The sequence below is a fragment of the Apis cerana genome, linkage group LG8 (genome assembly GCF_029169275.1).
Source record: "Apis cerana isolate GH-2021 linkage group LG8, AcerK_1.0, whole genome shotgun sequence".
NCBI lineage: Eukaryota > Metazoa > Arthropoda > Insecta > Hymenoptera > Apidae > Apis > Apis cerana.
Window position 1 is genome coordinate 3,987,302 of NC_083859.1, and position 12,200 is coordinate 3,999,501.

At 32.3% G+C, this 12,200-nt stretch overlaps 1 protein-coding gene across 10 annotated transcripts in view; it reads right to left on the minus strand.

Annotated features, from left to right (window-relative positions):
- LOC107995285 (neutral ceramidase) overlaps nucleotides 1-12,200 on the minus strand; it is a 99,422-nt gene that overhangs the window by 18,588 nt on the left and 68,634 nt on the right. Inside the window, exons 1-7 of one of the 10 annotated variants that reach the window (XM_028665509.2) lie at nucleotides 11,104-11,121; nucleotides 3,131-3,302; nucleotides 2,561-2,704; nucleotides 1,840-2,016; nucleotides 1,552-1,679; nucleotides 1,261-1,462; nucleotides 163-369 (exon numbers count right to left, since the gene is read on the minus strand). In XM_028665509.2, the coding sequence (XP_028521310.2) occupies nucleotides 163-369; nucleotides 1,261-1,462; nucleotides 1,552-1,679; nucleotides 1,840-2,016; nucleotides 2,561-2,704; nucleotides 3,131-3,271 (999 nt within the window). In that variant the 5' untranslated portion in view covers nucleotides 3,272-3,302; nucleotides 11,104-11,121. Of the gene's footprint in view, nucleotides 1-162; nucleotides 370-1,260; nucleotides 1,463-1,551; nucleotides 1,680-1,839; nucleotides 2,017-2,560; nucleotides 2,705-3,130; nucleotides 3,303-4,475; nucleotides 4,684-6,108; nucleotides 6,326-7,273; nucleotides 7,409-9,317; nucleotides 9,494-11,103; nucleotides 11,122-12,200 lie in introns of those variants that run through there. The other 9 variants (XM_017052678.3, XM_028665511.2, XM_028665510.2 and 6 more) reach the window with 9 other exon arrangements.

Consider the following 12,200-nt stretch of genomic DNA (forward strand, 5'->3'; position numbering starts at 1 on the left):
GCAAATACAATAAAACACTTATAAAGAATTATTCACACTTTGTTATAATAAAAAAAAAAAATCTAACGTCGAACGTAATTTCATTTAACACACAAACACACGCACAAAAGGAAATTTACACAAAGTTAAAGAAAGAAGAAAAATAAGAGAAACTTGACTCACCCAAGATTCCTTGAACATCTTATTGGCTATGATACTGGTGCTCTCGAACATGTTTCTCCCTGGTCCAGAGGCGAAGCACATCTCCTTTCTTCCTGGGCAAGTATATTGTTTCGAGCAATTATTGCCGGAAAATTCGCATTTCGGGCCACGTGTGTTGGGTGAAACGTCGCCGAGATTGCTGGAGGCGAAGGCTGCCACGAATGGGCCCTGATCTCAACCAATTTCCTCGATTACAATCCTCGTAGAAACGCAAAATCTCGTTCGTTTATTTCCGTTTAATTCCTTCGATAACACCCGTCGTTTGCACTCGCGAAAATATGCAATTTTGATACGCATCGTTGCATCGATATTGTAAAACGACGAAGGAAAAGATTCAAATCGATAAATTTTAACGAGATTTAACACGGAGACGATGCGTATAGCTCGACGTTTCGAAACAAAGTGAAACGCCGTGCCCTCGAGCGCGCGAATTTCGGTAGGACGAATACGTTTGTTTATAGTTTCGACTTCGCTTCGAATATTGTCATTCTTTCTTACGCTCGATAAGAGTACGTACGCGTATCGATGCGGTAAGAGATTTAATTCGTCGGGAAATTATTTTTTAAATATTTTGACTGTTTTAGAATATTTGTCAACGATTCGAAATGAATTTAAAAAAGTTTGAAGCGTTATAAAAAAGATATATACGTAAATTAATACGCGACGTGTATTTTTTTTTAATTTTGCAAAAAAATAAATTAATTATTAAGTATTATTGACTAATATTCAAATAACGATAATATTTAATTTATGTAAATATTATTATTATCGACAAAATTAAATATAATAATACGTGTAATTATTAAAAACACGGAAATAAATATTTTTATGGATAATAATTAATTCTATCGGTATTATCTTTTTTATAACCCACCAAATAATTAAAAAATTAAAATGTTTTAAATGATTATTTTAAAACATTTAATAAAGAAAATGGATTATCTGGAAATTATTGAAGCAGATTTAAAATAAGTTAAGTATCGCATTACATTACGTATTACATAATAAAATATTATAAAATAAATTTATTGAAAATAAATTAATAACATCGCTTCTTACCTTGCCAATCAGTGAATCATTGTTCATTATTCTCTCGAAGAGAATCGAGGCATAACCAATGTTATCACTTGACACCAGATGATTCGTGTTATTCATACTTGTCGGATGGATGGCGAACCAATTAATTACACCCAACGGTTTATTGTCCTCTTTCTTGTAAAATTGTATTTGCGTCAAAATCTTATCCACATTGTCTCTGTACCTGCGTACCGAGATTAACTCGTTCGAACTCATCGAAGAAAGAAAGAAAAAAAATTTATTTATAATCGATATATAATGATATTTTAATACTTGTCCCTCTCCACTTTTGGATTGTTCAGATAAGCGAATGGGCTTCTGTTTATATTGACACCGTGAACTTCCCCATGGGTGATGAACAGCCGACCCGGCACCATGGCGTTATGGGCACGTTCGATACTCTGAAAAAAAATATAATTTAATTTAATCTTTATCCAATATTCTTCTCCACTTTCCAATTTATATTTTCTAGTATTCCACTATCTCGTTAAAACTATCTTCTTTTTTTACGATTAGATATTTAGAATTGCATTTTGCCTCGAAATTTCTGCAATCGTTTACCTTGGTTATCCCATTGACCATGGCATCGAACGTCTCCCTAACGAAACCGAACGTCGTCAGATCGAACAGCATGTGCAACATGAATCCACCGGGGGTGGAGTGCGAGTGGGTTGCACTGATCATGACATTATTCTCCGTATACAAATCGCCATACTGTTTTTGGAGATTCTCCACCACCTGTAGCAACAAGTGTTATCTTAAGTGAGAAAGGAAAAATTTTCTATATCGAAATCGAGAAATTTTAGAAATTCGGGTTTATTGAATTTAACAAAATAAAGGAAACAGTGAAAGTAAGCTGATAATCATTGTTCTTTGGATAAAAAGAATTTCATCCATCGATAATTCTTGTATCGAGATATTCTTATTTTTATTTTACTTACTAAAAGATAGAAATCTTAATATTTCTCAATGAAAATTTCAATCTATTCAACAAGCTGTTCAAAAATATTTTTATTATCCCGTTATTAATTTATTTTTCGATCATAAAAATTATCGATACGTATTTGTCTGCATATCTCGATACGAAATCTCTTTTTAATTATTATCGATTATCTATTGTTTATGCGCAATCCTCAACTCGATCTATATTGATAAAAGATGAATCGAATCGATAAACAGAGTTAATTAGACGCGAGAGATTTGATTGTGCCCGAAAGATGATGGAAAATTTTTATTGTATCGATCGAGAAGGAAAGGGTTAGATGCAAAGTGCGGAGATTACCGTTTGACGTATCCCGTTTCCTATCATCGCGCTGTCCACGCTGACGAACACGAACCTCTCCTCCCCATCGTCGATGATGAATGCCCGAGAAAACGTTCGGAGATGGAGTCCTGATCCCTTCTGATCGATCTTCGCGTAGCCCATCTGGAAACAACTCTCCTCGTGATCCGAATACAACATTCGATTCGATCATTATTGAATATTATTGTAAACAGGATGATTAAAAAAATAATTCTTATATAATTCTTATATAAGAAAAAGTGAAAAATCATAGCACGGATGTTTAGCGAAAATTATTTTGACTTTTGAACACAAAAACATCTTTGAATGATTATTTCAATTATTCGTTTCCCATTTGTTTGAAAATTATTTTTATGAAAAAGAATTAAACAAAAGTCGCGAAAAAAGCAATAATTTATTAATTTTTTGAATTAATAATATTTTTAAGGATAATAAAAAAAAATGTAAAGAGTAGTGACGAATGTTATTTTAAGCATTTTGGGTTCAATTATTTTTCCAAGTTGTCGAATTGCGATAATATTAAAATGGAAGAAGCATACAAATACTAACGAAAACTATTTCAGCAACGGGTCCTGTTGTGTCCGCTCTGCCCACGCCAATGGTGTAGGACGCCATGGCGTCCGGCACCGCAACCTGGAGCAGCCATATCGAGAGAAGCGCAAGGGTCCTCAAGAGTGCCGGTGCCTCCATTCAGCTTTTCTCTGCCGCCAATCTGAACGCGCTGAAATCAACCGGTTCACTGTGTCTCATTTCCGTTTCAACGAGGTTTAATATTATCGTCCATCCAAAGATAAGGAGACACACGAGATCGATGTCCAATTCTTTTCCGTTCCGATTTTAAGCTCCTCTCGATATTTATATTTATATTCATAAAGTCGAAGGATAAGTTGTACGTCAAGTGTTTAATCACTCCTTTTGATTCAAGACGAATTGAATTAATCGAACACGAATTGTTGGAGAAATTGGTTGAGAAAATATGAAAAATTGCGTTGAAAAGTTATTGTACTAATTATTTGGAACTATTTGGATATATAAAGCTACTATATCGTATATTTAAAGAATATTTTAATATTTAGAAATTGTAATTTCTTCAAATGTAAGAATTAACGAGATCTGAAAAACAATCTTTTTGATGATATTAAAAAATTTTCTAGTTCGAAATTAAATTAAAGAAAAACTCTACCATTGATTTTTAAATTTCGAAAATTTCCACGAAACTAATCAAAGGTTATTAAATAATGAAGAATTAAAGAATATTGAAAAATTGATTTTCATAAAAATATTTTATAAACTTCAGATTATTAGATTAAATTTTTTGTGAAAATATTTCGATATTAATTTAACAATAAACAATAAATTTATTATTGTTCAGAGAAAAAATAGGGTTAAGAAAAAAACGTGTGTTCGTACGTGTTACAAAACGCGCGAGAAAGAAAAAAAGAAGGAGAAGAAAAAAAAACAGATAATACGAGATAAAAACGAGAAGAGATAATGGAACGATTGTAAGTCATGGGAACAGAAAAGTGCGGTGAACAATGGACGTTTTACGCGGAATATTATATTGTTGCAATTTTAAACATTCGTCACGTGAATAATCCATATCGCTGGAGCATGAAATTTATCATGAATCGTTTGGCCACGTAATTCAATCGCGTTACGATCTGTTTACGCAAAATAATTTCAAATGGACGTCGCGTCACACGATCCTTTTTCATTGACGACCATTGTCTTCATTGACTACGCGCGCCTTTTGTCTCGTGCCAATACAATTCCCATGAAGACGAAGAAAAATCATCGAGAAATTAATAATAACAACGTAACAAAACTATTATTTAGAATCGTATTTATTAGAATTTCGTACGGATATAATATTATAAAGTAATTCGATTCTTACAAAAGAGAAAAGAAAATCGACAAACTTTCATTCGAAAACCTTCCTCTTCCTCTTCTTATCGGGAAAACGAAGGAGCAAAAAAGGGAGACGAGTAACCGTGCACCTCGTTATTAATTTTCCATGCAACTGGGTCGTTTATCGAGGAGAAAAGAACAAAAAAGCGTCTGTGCGACAGATAGTAAACCACACTTGGCAGAGAATCTTCGACGATTAAGGCTAATCGTCGAGACGAGAGACTATTATCTGGAAACTTTGTTGTGATTACTCCTTTCTCTGATTCATCCTTTTTCTTATCTTTGATCGTTTCTCAATTATCGACGAATCATCAAAGAAAAATTAATTTCTCAAAGCTTTAATTCTCATAAAACTTTATAGAGATTCGATTCGAAAAGTATTATTACCGAATTTGAAAATAAATTCGTATGCGTGTAAAACGAATTTCTCGTGAATGAGCTCTCGATAAAAATTGTGTTGGTTCGATTTGATTTAAAGTATCAATAATAATTGGTTCTGAAAATATTCGATCACGTTGGACGTTCGATGTATTTGATGAGAAATTATGTATCGATAAAAAAAAAATATCAAATTTTGATACATATATTTACTACAATTATAATCCTAGTGAAAAATAATTTTTTTAAAAATCAAATATTGAAGTTTTAAGATCAACTGTGTCTTAAATTTTGTAATTGTAATTAATTGAAATTATTTAAATATTTTCTGTGATGACGAAAGAATGATTATTTTTCATGTTGCCAAATTTCTCGTAATTTTATTATTACATCGTCAAAGGATTAATTCGAGTCGATTCGCGCGATCCAATGCATCATCAAATTATCAAACTATGTGTCACAATGCTTTTCTCTTTCGCATTCTAGTCTATTGTTTATGCGAGATAATAGATTGGAAACTTCTAAGTCGAAGAATTGAACTGCGAAGATGATGATTCTCTGGGTTTAGTTAACCTAGTGTGCTACTTTGTTGAAAAATCATTATTTTGAGAAAGTCGATAATCATGCAATTGTTAAAATGGGCCACGAACAGTTTTCAATATAATTTTGAATTGTTTGCCTTTATGAAATTGTCTCCTTTGATCGATATGAGAAACAGATTTAGATATATTTTTAATAAAATTTCAATCCAACGATGATCGTATACGAAATTATCATGATTTAAGAATTAATTTTGTAATACGAGGTTACCGTGAGAATAAATAACTTCTAAATTGGCAGACTTTTGATGTCGAAGTTACTTGAACTTGTAAATTATCGTGTTATTCTATTCACGAGAACGCAAGACTTCTAATTGCTTTGATAATTAATATCAGTGAGAATATACGTTGCGAACTGGAAATAATTGCGAACTAAATTGTAAAATAAATTTTTCCCACCATTATTGCTTTACACCAATATTATTAAAAGTATAAACGATCGAGTTAGTCACAAATATAAATTATCAATGCTTTGACACACTTCTTATATTCAAATCAACCAACTTTTCACTAAATCATTATCATATTTCTTTCTCATCAAATTTATGTCACATTAACATGCATTAACACGCTACAAGCAAATTCACCACAACGAGAATCAAAAAAAAAAATTTTCCAGACTGACCGTAAGAAATTTCTTACCCTACTTCCATCGAAATCGTTTCGGTCGTCAGCTGGTTGATTCTCGAGGAGATATCCCTCCCTCGTGACGCGTGAACGGACACTGAGAGAGGAGAAGATCGGACACTGTGGTCGGTAAGGCGGATGCTGCACAATTTCGACGGTATTTACCGATTGCGTGGCAATGCGCTTTCACTTTCCAACGATATCTTTTCTCGACATCTTTTCTTGATATTACGTCTACTTTTTTCATGGAGGAAAAAAAAAACGGTGAAATTCGGTATTATCGGCCAGGAACGAATAATAAAACGTGGTGCGGTACTACGCGTAAAAAGAGACTATTGAAAGGAGATTGTTGAGTAACGTAACGTAGATAGGCTAGACTACAGTGGTTGTCAAAAGTTTGTCAAATATTTATTTCCAAAATATCTCTAAACGAAAAATTATAAATTATTCTCAATCATTTATTATATAGATATAGAAAATTTATTGCGTATAATTTTGATCATTTTTAATTTTCATTTAAGCCTGTACTTAAAGCATTACGTTAATCAATTGATAGTCTCGTAATACATAATGGTACTTGTGCGAACAAGAGCCTTTCTATTCTTAAAACAATTACATATTTGGAATTATATGGTATAATTTCGAAAGTGTATACGCGTTTTCTGGGAACAATGATCAGCGGAAAGTGGAAGAAAGAGAGAGATAGAGAATATAGCTTATTCATACTGTACTCGAATATGTTTCGTGTGCTTGCACGTGTTCTCTTTCGCATTCCTTTCAGAAGTAAATAGGTTCGACCTTCCAGAAAGAGTACGCAGCCGAGGTATATACACGATAGTAACTACGTGATTCATTCGCACTCACTAGATTCGAGTTTCAAAAGTAATTAAAGAAAAAAAAGAAAATAACATTGACAATGCTGTTTAATATAAAGGATCGTGATGAAATAAAAGAAAAAGGCAGGGAAGGACATAATAAAATAAGGAGAAGGGAGAAATGAAAACTAATGGAATAATAAAATCATGTAAAAAAATTAAAAGAAAGCGAAGAATGCAAATCCTTTCACGAAAGATTCGATCACACGGAAGAAAATATTTCGATTAACTGAAATATCTCCGTGTTTTTTCCAATCGTTCACCGACCCGGGTTCACACACACACACACACACACACACACACACCTGCGCGCGCACACCTGCTAAGACCGATTCTCGATAGTGTTCAGAATCGATTAGCGAAATCGTCATTCGTGCACGAAGTCTGGGACAGCCTTGTTATTCCGGTATGCAAACAATGGCCAACTGAATGACCATTTAAAACCGCTTCACGGTCGTGTAAAAGAAGTGTATATACGTATGTATTTCATTTAAGTAGGATTACGATAACGTTTTATCGCGATGCATGACATCACGAAAGTGCAAACATTGATGGTAGACAGGATGATTTCGTGCGGATCTATTTTTCTAAAAAAAAAAAAATTGTTAGAATTTTTATTGGCGAAGGGAAGAAAAAATTCTTATTTGCACTTATTAATTGTAATTTTATAAACGCATTGTCAATACGACACGTTATGTGAAAATATCGAGAGTTGTCTTGAAGAGAATTTTCGTTGTAATTTTTGAGTTTTACACCATTTGTTGCAATATTATATTACGTTATATCCAATTAGGGTTTTGTTATTCGTTGATAAGAATTGTATATTTATATTTGTTAATTGATAAAGAGAGGAAAAAACGAGAGAAGAGTTTGATTTTTAATTGATAACATATGAAGTTGTTTGTGCACTTCAATTTGTAAGTAACCAAATCATAATTCAGAAAGAGTGGAAATATTGAATTGATTAATTGTGAACAAAATTATTTGCATAATTATCTTAATCATTAGTAGGGCATATGTCTTTTGTGTAGCTTTTTAAAATTATCAAAGCAAGTTAAGAAAATAAGATATATATATATATATTTTTTTTTTTCAAATTCATATGTGATGTAAGAAATTTGTAAAACTTGAAAATTTTTATTTATTTAATTAATAAAATTTAACTAGGTATAATTAGAAATAAAAAGAAATAATTATATTATATTATCTATATTATATATAGATTTGGATTTATATTAGTTTGATAAAAGAAAAAAAAAGGAAATAAATCTCAATTACAAAAACATTCAATCAATTGTATAACGTTTTGTTAATATATATAATACTTGTTGTTAATCAGAAAAGTACACGTATGAATTTAAAGAGAAAAGAAAATACTTTTGTTGGTTCAATTAATTTCAAACAACGTGTATTACTCATATCATCATTAGAATTATTATTTTTAATAAGTTGATAACTAAACTATACCATGTTGCATATTTATGTAACATAAATGTACATTAAATGTAGATGATTCATGTATATATGTGTACACACGTCAATTGTTTGGAAAACACAGAGTAGAATAACAGTAAATATGAGATTACCGTGAATGATGGATGATTTGTTTGTTTGTAATAAATACGTGATAAAATTTTGCGAAAATACATCTTAAATATCTTAAATAACAAAAGAAAGGAAGAAAAGTCAACGATCATTTTCTCTGTGAGAACACGTTTTCTCTAAATTCTGCAAAAAATTTTTTCTACAACAAATTAATAATAACAGTACAAGATATTGTAACTGTATTGAATCCATAAAAATCAATGAAGAGAAAACCAAACAATTAAGTGTCACGTGTATTTACTATGCTCATACTATGCACGTCATGTTAAATATCAAATGATAAGCTCATTCACTATCAAAGAGGTAAAAAGTAATCCATGTAAATAAAATAATTTACTTTCCCAACCAATCCCAATGAATCTCAAATCACATCCATTCTCAATTCATAAGTAATGCTCTTTTATCAAATACCAGAAAGATTAGATACAACGATCATCATTATACAAAATTGTATACAAACAATAAATTTTCCAATAAATTTTGGCAACGTTCAAACTTCTCAAACGTTAGAAGATCTTTGAAACAACGGATTTAAAATTTTGCTTCGATAACAATCCAACAATATCTCCATAAAAATTATACTTTTACAACAACATTAGAACCTAATAGAATTTACATATCCAATATCCCACCAGCTACGTTTTCTTTTACAAAAATTCCAAGCCAACATTTCATCTTTACACACACTCACGCACATCGCACTCATCCTCGGTTCAAACAATTGAACAAACGATCACTACTCACCCCGCTTAAAAAAGGGTCCAGCTCATGACCAGGTCGATCGAGGCTCGAGATCGGACGCGTTAGTTGATCGATGGATCGAGACAGAGCGGAGACACGGCGATAACAGCTGGCCTGGACGGCTCCTCGCCTCGAACACTTCGCTCGACCGCGTCAAATACGCTCGGGCCTAGCCAGCGTGCTCGAGGTAGCCGCGAGAAGGGGAAACGGAAACGATCCTCCACGGCTATTCTCATGGCTCGTCGTCGCTTCTCTCTCTCTCTCTCTCACACACACACAGTCTCTCGTCCCTCTCGTCACGATGTATCGAGCCACGTAGTCTCTCTCTTTCTCTCTCTTTCTCTCTGTCCCTCTTTTCCTTTTTTTCTCTTTTTTTCGACAGGGTATTCGTTACACCGCCTCCGTTTATCTGGACACCGTGTTGAAACGCGTGACGAGAGCTTTGAGGGTACGCTTTCAGACTCTTCCTCCTCTTTTTTTTTTTTTTTTTGAGGATTTGTTGGGACGAGGAAGGAAGGCTTTTTGGAGGGAAGGTTGATGAAAACATTGGGTGGATCGAAGGTGAAATCGAGCGAGGAGTAAACTGGAGCGAGGGAACTGGGTTGGGAGGTTTCTTTTGGGAAGTGTTATGTGGTACATTTGGCCAACGATGGGGAAAATTTAATGGTAAGAAGTTAGTTTGACGAGTTGTTTCGATAATTCGAGAGGTGATAATAACCGCGAATAATTGTTATAGGAAAATGTGGATCGATTGTAATAAATGTTATCTAGTTTTAATTAAGTGTTTTAATAAGTGACTTTATTAAGAAATTTTATTTTAACTATCGATAGTGAAATGAAGTTTGTTTTGTGAGAATTGAATTGAAAGAATTGGAAGATTTTAATATTAATTTTCTTTGGATATCTCAAAATCGATGGGGGTTATGAGATTGAAAACCATACCACTTTCCAAAATTATGAAATTTCCATTATTATTATAAGATAATAAAGTTTCGTAACGAAAGATTTCAATTTTATTTTTACTAATATAATGTATGATGTAATAATTATATCGATTTTAATGCCAAATGTCGTTTGTATATCTTTCAAACTATAAGTCAAAGCGAGTCAAAACTTTAAATGTAAATAAAAGGTATGTGGTTCTCCTTGACTCCGATATTTCTGTACTTTATCTCGTTTAAATATCGTTCTATGTTTAATTTTTATAAGAAAAAAAAAAAGACGGAGAAAAAGCTGGAATTTTTTTTAAATTCGATAGCTGAATACGATAATTTAAAATTATGTTTTATAAAATATTGAAATAGATACGAGGTTGTTGATAATGGAAATTAATTATTCTCTTCTTCGTCGTTTCTCGTCGTTTTAATCGATAAAACTTATTTAAAAGTAATTAATTAATAAAATTGTTTACAAATTATACAAGTAATACATTTGAAAAATCGAAGTTTACACAACAATCATTGACATATAAAATCATCGAGGAATTGATTATCCTCTGTTGGCCTGGATAAAATTATTAGTTGGATATAAAAAGCTAAATTTAAAAATTGCTTTTAATACAGGAAGATCATTTTATGAAGGTTCATTGTTATCGAAAGTAGAATTAATTTTTTATTTCCTTAATTAAAATTGTAAATTTTAGATTCAATGTTTCAAAAATATTTTAAATTGTAATATTAAAGAAATTAGAACGAAGAAAAGATGTTTCCTATCTTTTATCAATTCTTTTATCAATTGAAGAAATTCACATCTATAACAATTCTAAAATATTGCTAAATCGAAAGCTTACCATTAGCATCATTACCGAAGAAGCATCCAAGAATCAATCATTTTCCTCTTTCTTCTCTAATCCGAATCGAAAAGATTCATGACACGGCCATTTTCTTCGTAAAATCCACGATATATCTTTGCCAATTACAATCTTCTGATCGAAATAAGGAAGAGAAACACTGTATTATCATCAACTGATCATAATTAAAAGATATAAATCAGTCTTAATCCTCGACTTACTGGCACGAATCTCGTCAATATCCAAGAATATTGAATTAATTTTCACAAAAACCATTTCACGACCTGTTACGAGCACGTTGCCAGTTCGATAGCCTTGAAAGTTTCCTCTTTTTAGGTCACGTATGATTAACACGCTCACATTAATAATCTAATTCTCTTATGCTTTCGTAACTTAAGATGAAATCACGAAAAAATCACGAGAATTAAATAAATTTTTCTCGTTACTTTTCGAAAATTTGTTGGGGAGATGGATGGGAGGATAGAGTTTGTTCACAAGTCTAGTTTGCGTGTTAACGTTAGAACAGAGACTGTTACTTTCGTCGATCGACATAGAGCTGGTTGTCTGGAGAAAGTAACGGAAAATAACACATTATGCGTTGTGCAATGGCTCGCGTTACATCGAGTGAAATAATTTCCACGTAATCATGTACCGGTTCCAGATCGATGGATCGTTTCTTTGCAAGCTTGCAGTTGGTAGCATTGATATTTTTGATAGTGTGAATGAATCGAGATACGTTTGATGATGTTTGAATGGTCCAAGTAACGACATCGATCGAGTATCGGTGAGTGGATGTTGGTGAAGATAGGTTTGTTGATGATGTTTGAATGTCTCGTAATGGTATCGATTCGTTTGACGATGTTTGGATGATTTAAGTAACGATATCGATGAAATTCTTAATAGTGAGAGTGATATTACTTACTTAGATACGTTGAATTTTCGATAATTAATGCCATTTGAAGTATGTTTGACGATGTTTGAATGCTTCAATCAATGGCATTAATTGAATTTCACGAATGGATGGATATTATTCGAGATACGTTTAACGATATCGACTTGTAAAATTAATATCATTGATAATATTTTTACGATAAATG